Raw genomic sequence first — 26,347 nt, forward strand, 5'->3', positions numbered from 1 at the left:
CTTCTCTGTCACTTTACAACTATTAGAGTTATTCCTGCTGACAAAAGGAGCTGAATCTTACCCAGCAATCTTGGAACAGTTTGAAATACAATTTGAAAATGAAAGAAAATGTAAAAGGGAAAACCAGGGACTTAATTTTAAATGGAAAATCATTGTATGTAATGCATACCTAATAATATGAAAAATAAAGTAATATAAAAAACAGCAAAATTATTTTTGGTATGAGACTTTTTCTTGAATAATTTATCAGTGTTGGTTTGACAAGAAAAGATGAAGCCCTCTTGTTGCGAGCATAATCTAGAATGCTTGTTAGGGTTTCTTTTTGTTTCTTCTCCGTGCTTACTTGTTTTGATAATGCATCCAGGATCCCAATTTGAATTAACTAACAGCTGAAGAGATCTGGTGTCTCAAGAAGAGGTAGGGAATGCACAACCTATAAATCTTCAATAATGTCCAAAGGTCAACAAGGCTGGGGTGAGGTGTGGGTTACACCAAAGCAGAGATTAATGTCAGCAGGCCACTCCCTGCCATTCTTCCTGCCTGGAAGGGAGGATGCATTATTTTTTTTTCTTTTTTTCTTTTTTCCTTTTTTAAATGAGCAGGTTAGCCCCGCTTCTTGATCCCATCAGAATGACATCTCCAGGAATACACAAACTATGTGTGTCTCGCATGTAGCATGGAACCCATCAGATAGTAGGTGCTGAGTCAATCTGCTGACAGAATGAATATGTACCACATCTGTGCGGCAGGCCAACTGAAATGACATCTCAAATGATAATTATGGGAACAGTGACTTCCTTCACTTGGGAGATCTTATGCTCAGAGCAACCGAAAAGCTTTTGCAGCAAGCCTTGAAGTTAGGTTTAAAACTCCCAAATCAGGTAGAAGACCAATTGCAAGCAGAAGAAAGGGTAACCAAAGACGGTGCTGGAGGAGTAGCCCCAGGGCCTGTGGGAGTGACAGAGGAGCCTGTGGAACTGCACAAATGAGCCTGTGGGTTGTCTGTGACCTTGTAGGTCCCAAATATTGATGTTAGGAGTTAAGTGTTTACAGTCCTCTTTAATTAAAGGTTATCCGACAACTTGAGAGGGAAAGCAAAAAGATATCCTCTAGAGTATATTTCTAGGGCCCTCACGAGTACTGAGGTCAAAGGAAGTGTGATAACAACCCAGCAAGAAAACGGGGCCCTTTTTACAACTGCTCCCTGACACAGGGCCACACAGGTGAAACTCACTATGGGAATGCTAGCAGGGGTAAGTAAGTGCTTTATTCATCCATCCCATTCATTCCACTCCTGCTCTGGGCCACGCAGTCCAAGACAGGCTCTGACCTCCACAGGCTTGAAGGATGCACATAGCTTTCTACTCCTGGTATTCATTCCTTTTAATCCTAGGGATACAATTTTCCAGAGGAGAACTTTGAACAGAAAGAAAAGCATTTGAAGGCAAGCGGAAAGGTACGTTAAAAACTATCAGCTGACAAATTCTTACAGGAACAAAAGAAAGCATAAGGGGAACCAGGAGAAAATTACCCAAACAAAAATGAAAAAGAGATGAGGAAGAAACCTAAGACTGGGAGGCAAATGAAAGATTTTAAACTTTCTGCTGCATCTTCCCCTTTATTCCCTACTAACAAGAATGTGGTTTAGATAGCTTAGGTATGTAAGTCAACGAGGCAAGTTCAGACTAACACAGGTCAAACTTTTAGATCAAGATTCCCATAGACAGGAAAGCCACACTTGGAGGAGGAGGAGGAGGAGGAGGAGGAGGAGGAGAGCTAATTCTTCTTTAGAGAAAGAGATGACTCTATTATTTTAAGAACTGCCAATTAATGAGTACCCTCTATGCCACTAGGTATGACGCAGATGTTTTACATTCATATTCACTACCTTTTATGGTACATTTTATCATGTGCTTAACAGATGACAAAACTAGGAGGTTAAGTAACTTCCTCAAGATCATAAAGAAAAGAAGCAGCAAAGCGGGATTCTAAACTCTCTCTCTGACTTCTAAGTTTGAGGGCCCCCCCCCCCGACACTGCCTACATAACATATATTTGTTCAGGGATAGAAGAGTGACGATATTAGATTTCTCTTCAGGGAGCAATTTCCCAAGACTGTATTTTCCATTTAGCTGTGCCTGAATTATCGATTTGTTTATAATTGCCTTCCTTTACCATAAAGATCTATGTTTAATATGGGGAATAAGAAGCCTATTAGAATGATAGTTTTCTTCATGACAACTATATCATATATCAATTAAAATGAACATAACTTCTTAACAGCCTGGCCAGGTGTTGCTAAGTACTATAGTACCATGTTCAACATCTGTGAGAATCTTGACAAAAATTACAAATGATACGCCAGGCGGGCTGCTGTTTCTGAATCAATGCATTCTGCAAAAAATTTCAAAAGTCTCTGTATACTATAATGAAAGCATGTACAAACACAGCATCATAGAGTGAGGAGGTGAGGACGAGACTAACTAGCTTGAATAGGAGTACAGCAATAGGAAGCAGAATTACGGAGGAGTCTCTGAAACGATGAAACCCCCCCAGTATCAGGTGTGCCTCAAATTTTATAATTTTTAAGTAGCTTTAACAGTCTAAGAGTTCTACAGAATATATCTCTACTTATCCAGCTGAAGAAGGCATCTGTTTTTCCATCCTAAAATTTATAATTAACACAGGGCAAGGGATCACAGCCAGCCGCCTCCAGCAGAGCACTTACCTCCAATAACATGCTGTTTCTCTGGTTACAATGAATAATCCTTTCGCTGTGTTTCTGACAAAGATTATTCATGAGTTATTGGAATGTTACCAGGGAAAAAGAGATGAGCAGAGCTGAACTTTCAATGATTTGTTTTAATTTTATAATCAAATAGCAATTATATATAATCTTATAAACTATCAATCTTTACTCCTCCTCCTCAACTGTGCCTCAACATTTTAAAGAACGGAATCCACTGACTTTCAACCATGAACCCTTTGAATACCTAAAACCTCAGGAAAGATGGAAGAGAGATGAAGTGAGACAGAGAGCTTAACGCTGAAGGGACTAAGGTACTGGAAATATTGTGACAGATTTCTTATCAACATGGCAAGGAAGTCCCCAAAATGTCCATCTCTGGTCCTTTTAGAAGGACTGAATCAGTTGTTCTCAACTTTAGCTGATGTAACATCATTTAGTAAGGGTTTACAAAACCTTTGCCTGGGCCCCACCTCAGAGAAATTCTAATTTAATTACTCTTGAATAAGACTTACACTGATGTATGCTTTAGAAACTTCTCAGGTGATCCTAATGTGCAGAAATCCACCAACTTAAATAATTCAGACATAATGTAAACCATATTGGCAAGGTTTTAATATAGTTTTCACCTCACTGGGAGAAAAAAATCCTAAAATTTCTAAACACCAAAACATGATAATATCAATAACGAATGGCAATTAATAATAACAACAGACAACACTAACATTGACAATAAAAACCTCTTCCAAAACCCAGGAAAGAAAAAAGGGTAGAAGAATTTTGTATGAAATTTTTTCTCTCTCCCCCTCCTACATAGGAAAGCAACATTGTTCAATGCTAATCATTACCTCTGACACCAAGTATATAAAAATTAAGTCAGACATGAAGTCCCCATTTTTAAAAATGAGAAAACTGAAACTCATAGATGTGAAAGAACTTCTCTACAATCAAAGAACAGATAAAGAACAAAGCTTGAACTTGATCCCAGATGTGTCTCAAGTCCAAAGCTTTTTCTCTTCTCTATATCTTCTGAAACATTTCTTTGCACTTGCTAACTTAACAGGTGCTAGGGTAGAGTGTCCTTTTAGCAACATTTTCCACTGTAGCACCTTAAAGAGTTCATTCTTAGGAACTTAATCCATAGCTCTCCTGGCAGTTAGCATTCTGACATTAGCGCTGAATAGGGAAAGAGGAGAAATATATAAAATTAGATAGGAGGGGCAGGTAGGAGACTAAGAGTAAAGGAGCTTGAATGCTAAGAAAAGAGTTTGGAATGAATGAATATATTAGCTGATTCATAAGTCCATATGCATTGAGTATATGCTCTAGATTGGACAGAGAAAACTCTCTTAGCCCTAGACAAGAGGGAGGTATTAAAGGTTTTAGAATTACCATATCCAAGTGGCAATCTAATACGCCAAACCAGAAAACAAACTATAAGAAAAGAAAAACCTATCAAAACACTTCTTTTGCATGATATAAGTAGGAAAAAAAACCAACAACCCAAAAACATTCTGAATAAATCAACATAAGGCTCATTTACCGTTCTAAAAAATAAACTCTGAAAAGAAATTAGCATTATTTTAAGCCAAATCTTTTTTATGTTATTTTTTTATATAGTTGTAGTAGAATGTTTCTAAAGGCTGAATTTAGTCACTGATAAAATACAACTCTCCAACCCAAGACAGATGGTCAACATGAGAGCCTAAGATTAGAGTCATTTATTAGCATATGTCAGAGTGAACAATAAAAAAATTTGATGAATTATTAGTTTCCCCAAAGGTACAAAGCATATTCTCAAATTTAAACAAACAAGTTAAAAAATCAGAAAAGAGGAAAGAAAACCAATTCAGGCTACTATACGCCAAATATATGCTTAAAACTCTTTATTTAGATTAAGTATACAAATTAATAAGAAAAAATATGTAAAGCTTAACAAGAAAGAAAAGATTGGGTTACTCTTTTTTATCACTCCAATAAGATGATTTCGTACATTTCATTTTTTCATAAAACAACTTGCTCTTCGCCACTTTAACGAGATATTGAAAATAAAGATACTTTAAAATCTGGCATCCAAATATATATTCTTTACTTTTTAAATATCTAACCGTGGAAGTTTCCAATGCTTTAAGAAATGTAAAGCATTAAGTAGCATGCTATTTGGGGTGTCAGCAGGGAATGTATTTGACATGACATTAAAATGAAGCATATTAACTCAAGTAATAACTTCTTTAGTTATATTCATTATTATATCAAATATTAAATTATGCTGGTGTTTATTTTCACTGGATAGCCTTTTTTAGCCATACTTTTTAATCCTGAGTGTGTGTGTGCACACACTCAGTGTGTGATTGTATGTGGCGACAAACTGATAGTGCGTGTTCAATTTAGTCTGGGTCCTAGTCTCATGATTTCTCAATTTACTTTGGTGTGACCCGCCTTATCACAGATAAAGAGGAGCAGTCTCTAGGAGGTAGTAGCTCTTAATCTCTTTTACAAAGTTTTCAAAGATTTTGTAACTTTTTAATTCTAGGAAAAGGAAAAGGACAATGAATGACTCATTACATACCATAATCTGTGATTTTACAGGACACCAAATACAGCTCTTTCAGGTTCTGTCCTTCCTTTGCAATGACCTCCACACACCTGAAACACACACAAAAAAGTGGTGAGTTACACTAATGCGTTTCAAGTTAAATTAGCAAGATTTAACAGAAAGAGGTCAGCATTTGATGAATGCCACAGCTCTCCTCTTTCAACAAACTTCTTTCAAGATGCTTCAGGAAAAAGTATTATATTCCCTGCTTTAAACTCAAGTGCACTAATACCTTAATGACTTTAATTAAATATATTTATGACTAATATATATTTTAAGACCAAAGTGATGAAAAAGAGATACTTCTGTAAGAGTAATGTCACATTTAGTAACAGATTAGTAAACATAAGCTATATAATAAACATGTCATTTATATAATGAAATAATATAAAGCAATTATAATAAAACTAGAATATAGCTGAATGGTCATTGTAGGTAGACAATAATATTGCTCTTGGTTCAGTTATTAATAATGGAGTTCAATAACACTAAAATAGACATGTTTTGTGTGTTTTATTCCACAAAAATCAGAAATATTTAAGAATCTATAACATTTATTATAGATGAAAGAAAAATATGCACACAGAACTTTAAAATTTTTTACTTTAAAATGTTTAATTCTTAATATTTTAAATGAATTGTTGCATAGATATAATAATATAGACAGACATGTAATACAGATAAAGATATGTAAGATTTAAAGTCTTCTCTGGTTTCATTTAAGTGAAAAGGTTGTTGAATGGTGCACTCAGCTCTAACAGACATAGCGGAACATGTAGGAAAGAACTGAATAAACTTTAAAAATAATGATTAACAACGCCATTCGCTTTGTGGCTCAGTCTCCTATAAATCAGAAAAACCTGTATAGTCATACTGAAATGTAGGCATATGCATCCTTCACTGTAGTCCCTGTTTTAATCTTTATAAATAAGAGTTAAGTGAAAGGGTAAAAGCAAAAAGAGTCATTAACCTTTTCTAGGAAGTAAGGATCAAATAATTTGATACCTGTGTTTATAATCCATCAAAAAATTACTGAATATCCATCTCTGTCTTGCAGATATTTTATTTGCTGTCTGGCTTATTTGTAGGAATCTTCATAAAATGTCAGAAAAATTTATGCAATTTTACTTCATATAATTCATTATGGAAGGTTAAATTAGTTATAAAAAAGACATACTTTTTCCTTTAAAATATTTTTATAGAATGTTGTTTTAATGAAATGATAAAGATTTCAATGTTCCTGAGAATAACTGAATAAACATTGTTTCTGGCTATTTTTAAAAAACAATTTTAGACAAAAACAGAGAAGTTCTTCCATGGCTACAACAGAAAACTTGAAACACCAATACAATGCAATTACCATTGAAAGAGCTTATTATGAAGGGAAAACTTTAAACCTAATTCCATGTCATTTGGCTTTAATGTAATATTTGAATAAACTCATAAAAAAGAAAGGGCAAAAGGAGATGAAACATTACAGGCAACAACTATGTTTTATTTACAACTTCAAAAATGAATTTTCACATGCTAAGAATAAAAATAAAGACCCTAGATGATTACAAAACCCTAAATTAGAAGAAATGACTACTTTCTGTCATATCAAAGGTACATAATTCATCGTCCTCCTCTATCACCTACCAAAAAAGTTTAACAGACGCAGTATTCTGTATGACTACTACAAAATAAAATAAATTAGTACAGAAATAACGTTTGTGTAATTTATTTTGTTCTTATGCTCTTTACAAATAGTCCAAAATGCCTGATTTTACGTTTGACTGTGAAAAAAAAAACCTCTTCAGATGCAACATCCTGTCTGTGTTCCTGTCACTTGACTCTATATAAGATATGCTACAAGCACATAGGAACATTAAAGACACACAGAGCAGACTACAAAGAGCAAATAACACAAATTGATTTCACTGTATAAGCCAGATCAAATGCTATTTCGTAGGAAACAAGAAGCAGTATTCATATAAAATAAGATAATCAATCACTGGATGAAAACTCTTGAAAAACTGATGGAAGTCCATGAGCATCAGGTTTCCCCACTGTGTGTCAGAGGAAAGTTATTATGAATAGATATCACAAGTAAATTTAGCTTATTCAAGAGGTGACAGCCAAGAGATAACACATGATTAAGAAGGAAGCAGTAAATATCTTTTAGACAGAAAAGGAGAAAAGAAATATAAGAGAAAAGCATTTTGCTTTCACAAAGCATCAACTAGGATTTTTGCTCTGTTTTTAAAAGTTCAGCTGCATGAGGTTTTCCAAATACTTTTAATTACCCTGTAATCACAGCCAGTGTGCTGGAAGTTACGCACAACACAGAGGTACTCTTTGAATAAAAATGCATGGAGAAAAAAAACAGTCCTTGGAAGATTTGTGGCAAAACTTAATTTTTTAAATGTAAACATCACATCATTCCAAGGTGTAATATTTGAAGAGAGAAACCCAAGTTCTGTGAATGAGAGAAGAGTTCTGAAACTCTTAACATATTACACAAAATTGAGTGGTTCAAATAAATAGCTAAAATAGCTGCTGTTTGGAGAGTTGAAAATGGAAATGGTTTGTCTTGTCGTGTTACTGCCAATTGATGGGAATGGAACCCCACATCTATTGGCTAGTGTCGGAAACCCAGGGATTAGTCCAGGTCTAGTTTCCTAGGCAGCCTGTAGTGACAGCAGGTCATGATGAGACAGACACCTGCATAGTGACTGTCCTTTCCTCCTGAACCTTTTAGAGTCCATTAGAGCATGTATTTACAGGCGGTATGTGAACAGAACACTATAGTCTCTGGGCCACATTTACTCTAAATAGTTCTTCTCTGTTTTCAGAGTTCTTGGCTCTACCGTGAGTGTGTTAACATTAGAGCATGAAAGTTTTTAAGGGGCATTTTTTAAATGGTGCCAATAAAAGAGAAATGTTTGTACAGTGATAATCTATAAGGAGAGTAAGAAAAGCGAAGACCACATTTAAAACCTTTGTTTCTCCATCCTCTCTCCTATTTACAGATAACACATAGGAGGACATCCATTAATCTCAGTGATAAATTATAGTTTTGTCCCTAGGGACAAGCCATGAGTCCCTAAATTCAGAATCTAGAATTCAGATTTTTTCCATTCTTCATCCCACCCTTGTCCCTACCATCCCTAAGGACAAACCTCAGAATACCACATGACTGCCATTCTCTATGGGTCAGTACATTCAAAGATTTCTCACTTAATGGATGACAACCTAAAGAATTATAAAACTTGGGAAAAGAGCTATATCCTTAGTGAAAAAAATCTATAAGATTATTAAGGAGAAATTAATAGTGAGAAAATGGCATAATGGAAAACTGCAAATTATCAAATGAAAAAAAATGCCAAACACAAGCCTGCTAAATGTTTTTTCCAAATTCTGAGAAATGAAGTGAGATGTATCTTAACAAGAAGAAATTTTTAAAAATCTGGAGAAATACACTTTATTCTCATGTCTATGGGCCCACAGAACCACCTATCTCCTTCGAAAGCCCATATTATCATTCTCTATAAACATGAGGGCCTATATGAACAATTTATCCAAATCAAATGTCCTAGATTCAATATATTTTAGTTTATTCTGAATTGCCTCCCCTCAAATTATTTTCTTTTATGCTTTGGCAGGGTTCTGAAAAAATTTTTTAAATTTGCAACCACTGTAAATTCTTGAGTAACAGCTATTGAGTAGTATGTGTGTCTATGTATACATACATATATACATATAAACTCTTGTAGAATCCCAAAACGTGCCAGAAGACCTGCTCCAAAGTATCCAAAGCATCCGGAATTATTACTTATAATAATGCAATGTTCGGCTCACTTGCTTTTGATAATGTTCTAAAATGCACCTGAAACATCTAATGAAATTTGAAAAGCAGCAAAAAGGTTACTTTTGTCAGCTATATAAGATTTTTTTTTCTAAGAAGAAAAGGCATTTACTTAGTTTCAGTGGAGGGAAATTCTGTCTCCTTAGCAATAGATTCCTAATCACCTGATTTATGTGAAGGGTAAAGGTTAATGAATTAAGCTGTGTAAGCTTCAAAACTATCAAAGGAATTCAAAAGAGCCTTGAATTATGGAAAACAATGACCCACTCTACATACATACCAAATTTTTATGTTTTTTGTCTCCTACTCAAAAGCTAGAACATGGCATTAGTGACAATTGAAAAGAACTAATGAGGAAATATGACTACATTGCTTGCAAGAGGAGTGTCCTAGGAGACCTTGTTACTGTTTGTGATGTGCTTCAAACCCAAAAGAAGCTAATTGGAGCTGCCAGACACTGGTTTGCAAATCTCACTTTAAAGGACAGGCTCAATCACCTTAGAGGTGTGGGAAGAAATGTCCCCATTAGAGATGCATTAGTATGTGGCTTGGTGAATTTCTAAATAAACTTTCCTAAGTCACTTTTATATTTGAATAATAGATATATCTTCAAGTAGAGGAAAAAAAGCAACAGGACAAAAACAACCCCACAGATTTAAAACAAAAAGTATGAAAAGTGCTGTAAAGTAATTGGCAAATAAGTACAAAGGGGAGTTAGGTATGTTTAAGGTTGAATAAACATGGAGCTCAAACCTTAAAACTCTTGAAATGCAAACACATTGTAAAAATGATCTATTGGGGAGGAGATTAAGGAAGAGAACTTCATTTTCATCATTTCTTGAAACTAAGCAACTCAATAAGCCACCCTATGTTATATAGCTTATAGGTGGGTACAAGCATAAGAAGCTGCAACTCACAGACACACACAAATGAAAAAGGAATGAAAAGGATTTACAAGTTCTAAAGAGAGCAACAACGGAGCAAACTTACTCCAATTCTGTGCTACGAAAGCTCATCCTGACTTCAGGTCATTTAAATGATAGCAGAGGTCACCAAAACACAATTTGGCATCTTATGGAAAGAATAATGATATTTGATTGATTTTTCTAAATCCTCAAATTGAGTTTTACTGAAGAATAATCCAATCCCAGTGCAGCAAATGAATTGGCATGATTTACAGGTATATCGTGCTTTCAGAAAATGCCCTATATAAATGATTTCTATTTACAAAAAAGACACATTTACAGGTAAACATGTACAAGATGAATCAACTCAACAATCTATTAATAATAATACATCTCCTCTTATTACATGTTACTATAATATCATCTATAAACATTCCATTTACAGTTACTTTTTCTAGTAATAGGACACCTTAACCTCACAGAAATGGTGTGAAGTAGTTATTGTTGTATTTAACTTAAACAATGGCACATAATGACAAATGAAAGACACAACAGCATCAAAATGCTATGCTGAGTGCCCGTTGTATTTTATGATACACTATTGTATAAACATTCTTCTAGTCTATTCTATTTACAGCATGGTACCAAATATATATGCAAGTCCATTTTTTAGTGTAAACTTCCAAAGATAGTCTCATAGATGAGATGTTCACTGTAAGATTTTTTAAAGGTTGACTGGTAATAAAAATGCTAAAGCATTTGCTCAAAGCATGTTCTTAATATACCACAGAGGCAATGACTAGTGGTGACATGCAAAATGTCACTAGTTCCACCAGTTAACAACAGTTATCTTGGGACACTCATTAAGTTTTCACTTACCAAATGTTATTCTCTGGAAAGCCAATATCTGATTAGTGGACCTAAGATTAATTTAGGCATTTGCATCTTAAAACAGTAGAGAACTGATGCCTATTTTTTCACATGGGGATAGTGAAAGGGACTTCTTAAAATAAGTAGTATAATAAATAAACTTACTACAATACAGACCTACTACAATAAGTGGCCTATAAATTGAAATGTTATTGAAACTTCAGTCCTAGGGGTTTGTACCTTTGGACACCTTTGAGGGGGTCATGAAGATGTCATTGCTGATTCCTTCTGGACCATCCTTTCCCTAAGCATCTCTAACATTAGGGAGGCTTCCCAACTAGAAAGCCAGTAGGAGTCAGTGCTGAAAAAAGGAGTAATACAACAACAAAATACTATTTTCTAATATATTTAGGAATGACCATTACAAATCAGCTCTTACTGAAATATTTTGCTTCTTCATTTATATAACAAAACATGTTTTAATTTAATTTGGATGTTTCTCAGAGTATTTTAAAAATGTTTTTTCAGATAGAATGAAGCTTATTCCTTTTTTTAAAAAGTACATCTTCTTTAAGCTACTAAGAAACAAGATGGTTAAAGGTTTCTCCAAAGGGAGTTTAAACTAAAAAATTTGTGACAAACGTGGCTTTGGCTTTAATATTTCAGATATATTTGTTCAAAAGCCTTGTTTTAATTTTAGCCATTGTCTCCTCCTTTTACCATAACTACACTAAATCATTATATAACAACTTGAGCTCACTTCATCTAAGCATTCCTCAAAATATGCAAGAACCAGAAAAAAGATCCAAAGCTTTTATTTATTTATTTATTTATTTATTTATTTATTTATTTAATTCAGCCATGTTTTATTGAGTACAAACTATGTGTTAGAAGTATTAAAAGATATAATCAGAAAGCCACATTATTATAAAGTGATGGACAAAACTTAAAACCTTGATAAATCAACCGTTGTTTATTTTTGTTATTGTTGACAATAATGTTCCCACCTAGGAGCAGAAAAAATCGTATCACTGAAAAATGTTCTATTTCAGCTAAAGGAAATGGTAGAAAGAAAGAGGGTAGAAATGTAAAGGCAAGACTTCCTAATTCAGAGTGTATTCATTCCTCAATGGGGGAAAATGTACTTAGTTTGAAACAGGAAACGTTAAAAAACCTCCTGTTTCTTTAAGCTTTTGGGGGTTCCATCAATTTATGACCAACAGCTCTGGGGGAATACGGCACTGCACATGTTGATACTGTAAAGACTGGTGTTATCTTTATAGTTTTTTGGCATATTTTTAGACATAGGACAAAAGAGAAGATATTATTATTCTATGTGTTACAAAAATTTATTGTGTGGAAGCGAGAATAGCCCAGGCCCTTAAAAAAAATACCTCAGGAACATAAAAACATATAAAGCTATGGTCCAGTTTAGTGAATTGTAATTCATCAGAGGCCATTCCTCTTCTGAAAATAAGTGACGCCAAGTCTGGCAAGCTCCAAACCACACCCCACCACCACCACTAATAATAAAGAAAAACTTTAATGTTAAAACTAGAAGAGATTTTTACGCTTCCAAACTCTAAAATGAAATTCAAGTGGACTATTCCACATATAATTGATAATAATCCTCCTGCCTATCCCCACCCCATTTACCCTAACTGCTGTTAAGTAGATAAGAAAGTCTGAATTTAATGGGCATCATATACTTCATGCTCCCCTTTGATTTAAAATGGCTAAGACTGAATATTTTAGTGGAATATAAAAGCACCCAGAAGGTGAGATTTCAGGCATCATTCAGGAAGGAGTTAAGTATTTCCTTACCAGAAGATGCCGCAAGTCGGCTTTGTAGTGACTAATTGCCTCTTTAACCTCTGTACTCTGGGAGCTGGCCTGTGCTTCAATACCAGTTTTGTGATGGAGCCAGAGACTGATGTACAACATAGACCTCCCATGACCTGCGTAGCCAAGGAGTTAACTCGGACAAGATGCTGACAAAAGGTTTCCTTCTCACTTGGGAAGGCACACAATCTCTTTTTGGATAAGCCAAATTCTCAGAAGACTATAAAACACAGTAAGTAAGGACAATTTATAAAAGTCAAAAGAATGGTTTCACTCTGGCTAGTAGTGATTCTAAACATCCAAATGTATCATTCAAAATTTTGCTTGAGAAATGGTTTTAGTGATAAGAAAAAAACAGATTATTTATTTTAAAATGCAATGAAGAGGGTACCTAATTTGATTTCTTTGAAAGCTTATAATTAGATAGCTATAATAAAATACAAAGAAAGGAGGTCAACGTTCTCCATTCCAAATGTTTTCCCTATGCTTCAAGTATTCATACTCAGGAAGCCTGCGCTTTGTCATTAATTTTTAAGCTTAGAAAATTTCTGGCCTTAGCAAAAGCCAATAAAAGAATTTTTACAGGTGATTTTCGGCCGTGATTACACAAACATAATTAATTCTAAAATTGGGAGAAAAGCATAGTGAAGGCTTCTTGTTAGTTTCTGAAAAAAGAAGGGAAGAGAAAGGAGTTCCAGATCAGGGAGGTGGAAAAGGGAGGCCAGTGGGAACAAAAGCACCTGCATATTCATCCACAAAGAAGAAAACAGAAAGCTCACCCAGACTTGATGAAGGCAGAGACATCACATACATTTGACTTTACTAATATTTAGCTAGATTGAACTCTGAACCCTTTGAGGCTTACGTATCATCACTGTTGAATTATAAAACCTATTCCAAAGCTCTGAAACTGCCACTGCTTTATTCTTATTTTCTCTCATATCATTACATATTAATGTTCATGTCAGAGGTAAAATAATCTTTGCTCTAACATTTATAGGAAAGGGAGGCATCAGGTCATGCTTAATTGTTCTGATTCACTGGATTTACACAGAGAGAGAACTTTTTTCACTTAAAAAAAGAAATAACAATTATATTCCTTTTTCAAAAAAAGGAAAAAAACAGTCTATATATTTCTACAAATGACAATAAGGGGCTTCGACCAAGAATTAGCTTATGAAAAGCATGCAGTGTATATTTTGTAAATCCTACCAGAAGAATGCTGGCTGGTTTCAGTTCATTTTTATGGATGTGAAAGATATAGAAACAACATCCTCCAAATTTTCTTCTTAAATAATATTTAAGTAAATACAATAGAATGAAATTTAGAAATTCCAGGGAAAGGCTATTGAATGTTACTTAGCTTTTCGGGCTACCAGGCCAATTCAATGATTCCTAATATAAAGTTCATTTGCCTATAAAATATACTTCCAGAGGATTCTCTCTTAACTCTATCCTTCAGTGAAACTACCTGATCATCAACCATTTAATTTACATTCAAAAGAATGTATATCTGTGCATGTGTATGCATGTATTTATGAATGCAATTCTTTTTTATAATTATTTTTTAAATGTTTTTATTTTTTATTTTTTTAGAGGGGGCGGAGAGGGGCAGAGAGAGGGAGACACAAACTCTGAAGCAGGCTCTAGGCTCTGAGCTGTGAGCACAGCGCCCCTTGTGGGGCTTGCTCGAACTCATGAAACGTGGGATCCTGACCTGAGCTGAAGTTGAATACTTAACTGAGTAAGCCACCCAGGCACCCCTATATATGGAATTCTTAACAAATACATTTTCCTTTACCAATGCTATCATTAAATGAGCAGAAGTATAATTGTTATAAATGCACTTAGTACAAATTTTAGCAGGCTTGACTCTGAAATATCATAATCAGTAAAATCCAGGTTGCTCTGCTTGGACTAATTATCAGTCTACTCCCTAGGAAGAGATGTTCCTCGGGAGAGTGGTGGAAAGCTAATGAAACCAGTGTGGAAGACTACTAGAAACCATGGACGGGAGCACTGCCCAATTTCTCCTTGCAAAAAGTTGCAAAAACATAGAGAAGGAAGAAGGATCATTTCACCATTTATTTCAGACAGTAGGTACCTTGCAGGCAACATCATGTCTGACAGCAAGAACAAGCAACACTCCCAAGCCCAGTACTCAGCTTTATGTTATTCTAAACGATACATCAAAATGAACAGCACATCTCTGGCAAATATTCCTCAATGCTCTACTGTTGATTACCGTTACAGTTCTGTCTGCATAAGCAACAAACCATGTAGGAAAATGGAGTAACAGTATTAACATTCCTGCTCTCCATAAAAAAAAACCCTCTTCTTTCAGGTACCCAACTAAATAAAGGAATTCATTCTACTTTACTGAGGAAAAAGCAAGAATGAGAGTTGAAAAGAGAGTTTACTGTTTTTAAAAGTAATTAGTTGAATAAAATGGCAAGAACAATGCCAGGTATTTGAAAGGAACATCAGGTACACGTGCTTGGAATCAGCTGATCAGTTCTGTGCTCCCATGGGTCCTGAGAATATCATGAGTTTCTGCCCTGGTAAGGATAAAATTGTTTTAAAAAATAAAATTAGAGCATAAATTCCTTTTTGTGACCTTTTATTGAAAAGTAAATATACAGTAATCAGATACACAATATGTAACAATACATATATATAACATAAGTGTAATGATTCTTGTTGTAAATAACATATATATATAATAATGAATATATAAAAATATATTCATTTATTTCATCATTAGTAAGGGACTTGAATTTATTTTGTTTATTTATATCCAGACTTTTCCCACTAGAAATGCATACAAAATTATAAAGGCAATAATTGAGGCAAGAAAGGTTAAGAAATACAGATAGTAAAATAATAACTCAGGGATATACTCACCCTGAAGGATTCATACAATTCAGTGCTGAAAAGCCTTTGCAAGTGGGTTAAGATTTTGGAATAAGCTTTCAAGGAACCATAGTAAAGAGGAGCGTATGATTATTTCTAAGACTCATAATATCAACCTTTTTTTAAAAATCTAATGTCCTAAAGAAACTACAAAAAGACTAGCTATGCCTGAGGCAGTTCCAAGTAAAGCCTAATTTCAAAAAAAGTAGCAAAACACTCTACGTCATTTAGAAAATGTCTTCTCATTTCTTAATACCTCTATGGACTTAATCCATGAGAAACTGGCCATTCAAAAAATTTAAAAGCTAAAACTATATTACTATGATTAATAACACAGTATAATAATAAAATAGAGATTTGACTACATCAGAATTTTACTAAATTTTAATGTTTCATGTACAAAATCAATCAGTTACAGATACTGGAACTATGTTTCAGATGCTCAGACTGTCAAAGTCATGTGAGTGTGTATGTGTGCATACACAGTCCTAGTTGAAGGTAATTCAACTTTTCTAAATCTTTTCTGTAAAATAGAAATTACAATATCTCCAAGGATTCTGTAAAGGTTGCATTTCATAATGTTTGCAAAGATGCTTTTAGTTATTCAGCAAACATTTACTAACACTTACTATGCCCCTAACTATATGGATACAAAGATGGATAAGCCACATCTCTTCCCAAGGGGAATTTACAATCTTGTCAACTTTAACATCCTCCACACAAATAAGACAGGGTTATTTAGAATAGAATAGAATTTCCTAACATACATTTCTCAGAAAACTAGCACTTGGGGCTTTAATAGTTAGCATACGCAAAGAGAAATGTATGGTTCAGTAAGTTCACGTTAAATCAAATTTTTTCTTAATAAAAAAATTAACGTAAAGCGCAGAGGACAGCACCTGGTACATAGTAAGCAATGAAATGTTAATTACTATTTTTTAGGCCCTAGTACAGAACTTGGCACATAAAAAAAACCATGCCTGTGATAGGCTGAAAAATGGCCTCCAAAGATAACAATTCTTATTCCATGGAACTTATAAATGTTACCTTTTTTAAATGTTTTTATTTTTTTTTACTTTTTTAAATGTTTATTCATTTTTGAGAGGAGAAAGAGAGAGAGACAGCAAGAGTGAGGGAGGAGGAATGAGAGAGAGAGAGAGAGAGAGAGAGAGAGAGAGAGAGAGAGAGAGAGAGAGAGAGAGAGAGAGAGAGAAAGAGAGACACAGAATCCAAAACAGGCTTCAGGATCTGAGCTGCCAGGACAGAGCCTGCGGCGAGGCTCGAACCCATGAACCGCGAGATCATGACTGGAGCCAAAGTTGGACACTTAACCGACTGAGTGATCCGGGCACCCCTAAATGTTTATTTATTTTTGAGAGAGAGAGAGAGGAAAAAAAAAGAGTGGGAGAGGGGCAGAGACAGAAGGGGACAGAATATCCGAAATGGGATCTGTGCTGACAGCAGAGAGCCCCACGAGGACCGAACCCACAAACCATGTGATCATGACCTGAGCTGAAGTCCCCTGTTTGACTCAGCCGCCCAGGTGCCCCCAGTACACCGTAACCTGCGTGGGAAGAGGGTCTATGCGGATGTTTGGGGAGATTCTCCTGGATTACCTGATTAGGCCTTCAAACAAGACCTAGGGTACCTGTAAGAGAGGCAGGAGAACTGGCACACAGGGCACGAGAGGGCAAAACCACCCCAGGCAGAGACAGGAGTGATTTGGCCAGAAGCCACGGAATGCTGGGCACCCCCAGAAGCTGAAAAGAGGAAGAAAGGATTCTTCCTCAGAGCCTTCTGAAGGCGGTCGACACCTTGACTTCAGCCCAGTGAAACTGATTTTTGGATGTTTGTCCTCCACGTTTGTGAGACAATAAATATTTGTGGGGTGTTTGTTGATTTGTCTTTTGGATATAACAGAAATGTTTAACTGTGCCTGAGATTACAGATGTTTTCCTTTTTGTGAATTTTAAAAGTAAAAGAAGCAAATTTCTCTTTTACCAATAGTAACATGACTTGGCTTTCGGGTGTTAGGTGGCGCCAGAAGAATTCAGCGTTGGGGTTACTGCTCTGTAATCGCCCAGGGTTGCCGTAGGAAGACTTTAAAGACAGAACAAAAGTCTGACTTGAGTCCTTACCTCAACCCCCGGGGTCAGGAAGCTGAGGCAGCAGCGCGTGCGGCCGCCGTCCCGTGGCGATGCCCTGTGACCCTCAGGCCGGCGTGAGCGGTCGGCCTGGCGCGGGCGGCTTCCGAGAGGCCTCAGCTCACCCCGGGCCGGCCTCGCGCCCGCCTCCTCGGGGTCAGGGGTCCAAACTCGGAGCCGGCGAGGAAGCAACGCCTGAGGGAGGCTGTTGGCCGGAGGCGCGAGTGTGTGCGGACTGAGCTCCGGAAGTCGTAGGCGGCTGGTCAGGTGCTGCCAGCTGACTGCAGGGGCGGCTGACAGGCCGCCCCGGAACAGCTCCCCGCGGAAAGGGCTCTCGGTTAGGCTGGGATCTCATCCTATCAGAACAGTTTTATCGGTTCTTGTTCACCGGCTGTGGTGCTGAGGAAACTCTGATTCAAGTACGCTTCTTTTTTTCTAGAAGTTTCCATCAAGCTTCCCAGCAACTCTTTTATTTCCTCCTCATTACTGTCTGGAGAATCCAATTTTCGAGTAGGTTCTTTGTCTTTGGGTGTTGGAAACTGTCTTTCGAGAAGGTGCTTCAGGGGGTATGTTTTCCCCGGGGAGGGGGGTGTTCTCTGTTCTTCGGAACCCTCCTGCCCCAGCCGCTGTCTGTGAGAGGAGTTTCCCCAGCTAGGCTCGGGAGGATTTGTCTGTGTTGGGTGAAGGAGGGTCCTCTGCACGCCCAGGCCGATCTGTCCTCAGGTCAGGTTCCGCCTCCAGATTCCTGCTGCCGGTTTCTGTGGGCGTGGCGTTGGCCCGGCGGTCCGGCGCTGGCCCACTCCCCACGTGGGCCTTCTCTGTCAGGAGTGTTTTACACCCTGCATTCGGTTTCTTTTTTAGAAATCTGCTATGACTGGGTGCTATTTTGGTAAGACTTCTACAGAAATTCAAGTTTCTGAGTTCTTCCATTTTTGCATCTTCTAAGGAAATATCACTGAAACCACCAAAAATACTGCACGTGGGATGGCTGGTTGTTCTTGTTCAGGCCATTCTGCCAACGGGCAAACTTTTAGCTGGAAGGTGAAGGGGAAGTAGAGCGGGCTGGAACGTCGCCACCTGTCTTTCATGCTTGCAGCTGAGGCCAAGAGAGGCCTCAGCCCAGGCCCTTCTGTGGGTGACAGGGAAAGCCCGTCTTTGTTTTCAAGCTACCAGGTTTGCGTTAATTTGCTATAGTACCAATACTATGATAATGAATCCAATGCCTAATAAATGATATTAAACTAATCATTATACATGTGGCACCAAGGAATACGATTTATAAAGGTAACAACCTAAATGCAATTAAGATGATGTTAGTGGATAAGACAAAATTTTAATTTGTCAAAGGGACAAAAAAGGAAAACTTAAAAGAATGTAACCACATCCAACGCCTGAAGTAGAATAAATTCTAAAAAAAGGTATGTCTTTTTTAGAATAAACAATCATCCCACCGCCAACATTTTATTATGGAAATTTGCAAACCTACCAAAAAGTTGAAAGAATTGTTCAGTGAGACCCATTATCCACAACCTAAATTCTATAACATTTTCTACATGTGCTTTATCTCAAATATATCCATCCATTTCTCTACCCATCAGGTATCTATCATCAGTTTATCTTATTTTTTGATGCATCTTAAAATACTGCAAACATTTCACTCCTAGCCACTTCAGCATATACATCATTAACTAGAGTTCAATGTTCTTTTTTTTTTAGTAAGATTTACCTGCCGTGAAACGCATAAAGCTTAAATGCAATCCGTTTTGACAAAAGAGCACATCTTCCTCCCTGAACTGCTATCAGTATTAAGACTATTTGTAGCACCTCACCAACTTCTTGCATGCTCCCTTTCAGTCAGTGCTCACACCCACCCACGTAGGCAACTAGAGTTGTAGATGTTTTGTTATTTAATTTTACCACAGCTTAGTTTTGACTGTTCTAAACCTTCATAAAAATAAAATCATACAGCAGGTACTCTTTTGTGTAAAGCCTTTTTTTTTTTACACAGCATGAAGTTTTGAGATTCATCTATGTTGGCTCATATTTCAGTAGTTTTTCCTGATTATAACTTAAAATTGACAAGAGGTATCCGATTATATGAATATACGAAGTTTCTTTTTCCATTCTTCTCTGGAAGGGCATGTGAACTGTTTGCAGTTTGGGGGCAATGGCAAATAATACTGCTAAGAACATTCCTGTACAATCTTTTTGCAGACATATGCTTTCATTTCTCATGGGTAAAAACGTAGCATTGGAATTGCAAGGTGATAGAGTATTAGCAGTATGTAGTTGGTAGATGATTAGTCTTAGAAAAAACTGACAAATCTCCTTCCACAGTTGTAATACCATTTTACATTCCCACAAACACTTTTTTAAATTTTTACTTTCAATCTTTATTTATTTTTGGGACCGAGACAGAGAGAGACAGAGTGTGAACAGGGGAGAGACAGACACAGAATCTGAAACAGGCTCCAGGCTCCGAGCTGTCAGCACAGAACCTGACACCAGGCCGGAACCCACGAACTGTGACATCATGACCTGAGCCAAAGTTGGATGTTTAACTGACTGAGCCACCCAGACACCCCTCTCACAAACACTATTAAGAGTTCTAGTTGCTTCCTGTCCTCACCTGTTGATGTTATCAAACATCTAGACATTCTGGTCAGTATGTAATGAAGACTAGTTCAACATTAAAAGGTCTAAATGTTCTAACAGGGTAATAATTCAACTTTTTATATCTGTTTTTTGAGTTTATTTATTTTACAACTCTACACCCAGTGTGAGGCTTAAACTCCCAACCCTAAGATCAAGAGTCAGATGCTCTTCTGACTGAGCAAGCCAGGTGCCGCAACTCTTTTTATCTTTTAAGAAAATATTTACACAATCACAAAAGATAACTGGAAACTGATCAACATTTTAAATTTTATCCTTATATTTCCATAATTTTTAATGCATACATTAAAAATATATATATATATGATATGATTTACTCATTATACAGACAAAGCTTGGTATAGCCTCTTTGCAATAGCTTTTTGGCCCAGATGCAACATTGCAGCTGCTGGTTCTGTTGGATATCTTCATGGCTAATTCTATTTCTTTTATCATCTTTATCCCAAAAAGTGTTACTATCCAACAGTAATGAGATAGTGGTCTTCGTCATTTTATATAGCCCTCAATGTTACCTTATATGTATCCTTCCACATTATTTCTCATAAACTTAACTAGAAGTTAGAAATTAATTTAAAATCAGCTCCAAACTATGATCTCCTCTATAAGCATCAAGCTTTTCATCATTTAAGGTTTCTAACCTAAGTGAATATTTGGTGGAAGACATTACAGAATGTTATGACTTACAAAGTAGACTGCTTATTCTATCACCAAGAACATTATAAAAAAATATATTGCCAGAAACTGGATTAGGACTTTGGCATTCATTAGCAAACAGTAAAAGCTGGATACCATGGATCCCTAAGAATTTTCTTCAATCAATGGGGATAAAAACAATTGAATTTCCTTTCTTGCACTATTTCTAATTATTTAAGCAAAATGCCCATTTTACGAAACTTGCAGTCTATTGATTTTCGTAGCTACATATAATACATAAAATAAAAATCTTCACTGAAACATGATGAAAACCATGGAAAATTTCAAATGAACATAAAGATGCTTAGTATTACTGAACAAAGTCAATGTTTTCATCTAATCATAAGTGAATACAGAACAAAAAAATCAAATAAAATTTAACCTGACAGTTTATCTTTTTCGACTCCATTGTAAATTTTATTTATGTCTCACATACAATGATTTACCTCTAATTTAGAATATTTGGGTAAAGCAACTAAACATCAGGTATTTAAAGAACTATTGATAAACATGGCTTCCAAATAGGATCAAGGTAAGCAATAGTCACAAATCTTTTAAAGTATTCAATTAAGGCTCAAGATATATAAAAGTTCCTAGTAAGCCACATTAAGATGTGCCAAGCACATATTTCAGAATTTCGGCTACATCTGAAAGAGCTTTCGGATATATAATATAAAGATAACTTGACGATATTAGTAACTTTAAGCATATTACTAAAAACCTTGCACAATGTAAGTCTAAGTCTGGTATTCAGTGAGGGAAAAGAGATACACTTATTTCACAATTATGTAAAAACACAGTAAGAATTCTATGAGCTATTGTATTATTTTTCATAATATCAATATTTAAAAATGGAAACCACTAAGAAATAATTGCAAAGTTATTAACTGTGTAAAAGCTTTTAGAAGTCATTTTATACTTCTATATTATTCAATTATCCCATATAACTTTCAAATCATTTGATCTAATTCTTTTTAAGGTGAACTTTAAACACTGATTAGAATCAATGTCTGTAAATCCCTGCAAGGAAAAATACGATGCATGTTTACTGCAAAAATTAATACAGAGTCCAAATCTTTAAGTTTGGAAATCTCTCTTAATAGCTAGTACAACCAATGTCAAACACTAATTTTAAAGAGGGATTTGGAATTATTTGGGGGAGAAAGAAGTCTTAATGACCATTGGGCTGTGTATGCATATAAAGAGAATAGGGCCATATTTGTTACTGAGCCTAGCTTCTTTTTAATGTTTGTTTATTTTTGAGAGAGAGACAGAGAGACAGACCTCAAGTCAGGGAGGGGCAGGAGAGAAAGAGAGATACAGAATGGGAAGCAGACTCTGAACTTACCATGTGAAATCATGACCTGAGCCGAAGTTGGATGCTTAACCAGCTGAGCCACCCAGGCACCCCTATTGAGCCTAGCTTCTAACACCCATGCACAGTCACCCTGAGTCTGATCTTCAGCCAAACACCTATCCCCTTTATTCTTAGAATCTTAAATTTTGTTGCCTTATCCAGGCTAGATAAAGGTGAGTCAAGGCCATGAAGTCCTAGAAAAACAAACACCACATGGTTCCTCTTCTATCTGTAATTGCATAACAATTAAAAAATCCACTAAACTGCATAATTTATGAAAGGAAGATCAAAGTTGTTTTGTTTTGTTTTGTTTTCAAGATTGTTTATGTTGTCCCTGGGGTGCTGATACACTAAGCATGCACTTGGTCTGCTTAACAATAATCTAGTAGAATGCCTGATCTAATAATGACTGCTACTTCACCGGGAACACTCTATCCCCCCATTTTATGGACTACAATGATTCTGCCACTTTTTAGTTTACTCACCACCTATTTCTTTCAATATAGATTGAAAACCCAGACTGAATTCTGGCCCATATATTCTGCGTAACTGTCTGACGTGGTCCACTGAACACATTTATTACCTACATGGTTTCTCAGAGTATATTTAGGCCTTACCAGAGCCACAAATATAAAGCCCACCCACATTTTATATGGCTGAGTCTGTGTTTTAAGCAAATGTTTGAGAATGAATGCTTTTGGATCAGACATGTGCTCTTCGGTTGTAACAGTCCTCACCATTCCTTGATGAATACATTTGATCCACTTTACTCATTTACATTCTTTGTCTGGCTTTTATAGGTATTTAGTTTGGAACCCCTGAAAATACCATGTACGTTCATTCGCGTTGGTTTAAAACCCTTAATTCAGACCCATGTGCTGGTCTCTTCTCAGACTGACTGTTGCTACTGACCCCCACTTCTCCTTCACATCTGTTGTGACTACTAGATGAAGTGTATAGGTCATCATCCTGACCTCACCTCTAGTTCTGACCTCATGCAGGGTCCGTGTTTCATTCATCTTTATGTGATGCTCAAGACAAGTTTGTTGAATGAATGAGTAAAGGATTGGTGCTGATAAAACAAACCATGCCCTTCTATATACTTAGAATTCTACATAAAAAGACCAGATTCATCACTTTTATTAAGAATATGTCAACAAGGGACACCTGGGTGGCCCAATTAGTTGCGTGTCCAACTCTTGATTGAGGCTCAGGTCATGATCTCCCAGTTTGTGGGATGAAGCCCCGTGTTGGGATCCCTTCTTGGGATTCTCTCTCTCCCTCTTTCTCCGCCCCTCCCCAGCACACACGGGCTTTCTTTCTCTCTCAATAAATAAATAAAAAATTTTTATAAAGAGAATATATCAACAAAGTAGGACATTATTTTTAGGCACAAGGAGTAGATTATTTGTAGTTATGAAGAGAAATGTCTATGAAAAATCTGGCTACCAAAAAGAATAAAAAGCATGTAATAACAAATTGTAAAGGGATTTAAGATGAGAAAAACTACATATGAAAATCCATAAAGTTAAAAGTATAATTTTGGAAAAGAATATGTAATGGAAACACCAAGTGGGTTCTGCTGAATTCCTCTTAGTAGACTTATCTTCTATACTCAATAAGCCAAAATGATTCAGAAGACACTATAATATTCATTTTTAGGTATGCAAAAGAAGCAACAAAAACTAATAAATTCTTAAAAAATGCAACAGCTATTGAAAATTATAAATTGTTATTAATTTCAAGGAGCTCATCTTATACTTTTATTAGATATTAGATATTAGAAGATATTAGATATTAGAAAGGAAATATTTACCTAAGGGTAAATCTTATACTTTTATTTGATATTATATATTAGAAAGGAAATATTTACCTAAGGGAAGTTTGTCAATATGAGTGTAAATATCACAATAAGAAAATAAATATGGTTTAGAAGGTATTATTTTCAAAGAAGGTAGGTGAGGTAAACAACACAGTTCAAAAGTACTTTTTATTTAAAATATATACCCCTTAACATTTATTTGCTTACAGAATTAAGACAGTATGTCTACTAGAAGGGTCTCGAACACATTTCTTTCTAGTGTAATTTAGAAATGTCAGTGCTTTCAGGAGGCAGAATGGCAAGGTGCTATGGAGCACGAATGCAGCAGTCTGAGTGCTGGGACCAGACCAAATCTGGGCTTGGAGAGCTCAGCAAGTTACTAAACCGCCTTGTGCTTCACTATGCCTAACTGTATAGCGGGGGAATATATTAGGCCATTTACTGCAAAGGGGTTTTGTAAAGATTAAAATAACATACGAATGAACGTTGTTTAGAATTCTACCTTGCACATATTAAATGATACATGTCTTGTTACTGTTACTTTATTTAATGTTTCCATTCTCTCTAGATGTGATGCATCTCCTGATTTAATGAAGACATATCCAGTACTACCTATCCAGTACCCAGCACATCGCGAAAAAACCAGAAACCTCAATTTAATCAGGCTTCTAATTTACCTATCAATTCATAGGCAATCTGGGGGATGGGCAAATAGCAAACATACTGTCTGACACCATAAGAAGACACTCGGCTAAATCCAGAATGTAAGAAATTTATAGGACAAACAACTCATGATCTTCAACAAATAAATGACACGCAAATGCAGGGGGTGGGAGTATTATTCAACAAAAGAAACTAAAACATGTATCAATGCAATGCAATATGTGACCTAGTTTATAATTTAAACAAATAAGCTGAAAAAAGACTTTAGGAAATTGTTGTTGTTTGTTAGCTGTAATAATAGCACTGTATGTGTACATTTAAAAATCTTCATTTGTTAGAGATAACTGAAGAATTTACAAATTTGGGGGGCGGGGATCTGGGCGACCTAATCAGTTAAGTGATGACTTTGGCTCAGGTCACGGTCGCGTGGTTTCCTGAGTTTGGCCTCCCATCAGGCTCTGTGCTGACAGCTCAGAGCCTGGAGCCTGCTTCAGATCCTGTGTCTCCTTCTATTTCTGTCCCTCCCCCATTCATGCTCACTTGCTCGCGCTCCTTCTCTCTCAAAAATAAAATTAACATTAAAAAAAAAGAATTTACAAATAGGCATTTGCCCAGGATTTAATTTAAAAACCTCCATGAAAAAAAAAAATTGGAGGGAAATCAACTAATGAATAAGAATGGCAAAATGTTGCTAATTGTTTAATTTGGGTGACAGGTACACAAGAGTTCATTTTTTTGATTCTACACTTATGTATCTTTGAATCTTTCCATGATAAACTCTAAATTTTAAAAATTAATCATATGGTGGATTTAACATGTTTACCTTCAAATCTCTTTGTCATCCATATCTGTTATTCTAATTGTATGACTTAACTAAATGTTATAACAGAATAAATATGTAAGTGAAAAAGAGATCATTATTTTTATAAAACTACATTGAATGCTTTGCCTATATTTGGTAAAGGCAACTCACTAAAAATTCTTTTGAATTAGGTGTGAGATAATCTTAAAAGTTGAGGGGAAGGTCTAAAATTTAGGTTGGTATTTATATTCTTAGTGCTTCTTAGTATCCTGGCACTCATGCCACTTTAATGTACTGCAAACTGGAGATCCCTGATGACGAAACTGGGGTTGGCAGAGGTGAGATGACAGGAAACTCCCATCAGAACGCTCGTATACAGATAAAGGGTCTTGGTTCTTCAGCAGAAGACTGATGAATAAGTGGGCATTTATGGAATTTTAAATGATATACACTACTTTAATATTTTATTTTCCA

General features: G+C 36.0%; 1 protein-coding gene and 1 long non-coding RNA gene across 2 annotated transcripts in view; one reads left to right on the top strand and one right to left on the bottom strand.

Annotated features, from left to right (window-relative positions):
- FBXL17 (F-box and leucine rich repeat protein 17) overlaps positions 1–26,347 on the bottom strand; it is a gene marked incomplete at its 5' end in the record, with an annotated part of 472,906 nt that overhangs the window by 150,821 nt on the left and 295,738 nt on the right. Inside the window, one exon of the mRNA XM_029941235.1 lies at positions 5,316–5,392. Coding sequence (XP_029797095.1) covers positions 5,316–5,392 — 77 coding nt within the window. The remainder of the gene's footprint in view (positions 1–5,315; positions 5,393–26,347) is intronic.
- LOC115294707 lies at positions 18,051–25,338 on the top strand. Its single transcript, XR_003910076.1, has 2 exons — positions 18,051–18,282; positions 24,977–25,338. It is a non-coding gene; the product is annotated as an uncharacterized LOC115294707 (long non-coding RNA).

Source organism: Suricata suricatta, chromosome 6 (assembly GCF_006229205.1).
Source record: "Suricata suricatta isolate VVHF042 chromosome 6, meerkat_22Aug2017_6uvM2_HiC, whole genome shotgun sequence".
NCBI classification, from domain to species: domain Eukaryota; kingdom Metazoa; phylum Chordata; class Mammalia; order Carnivora; family Herpestidae; genus Suricata; species Suricata suricatta.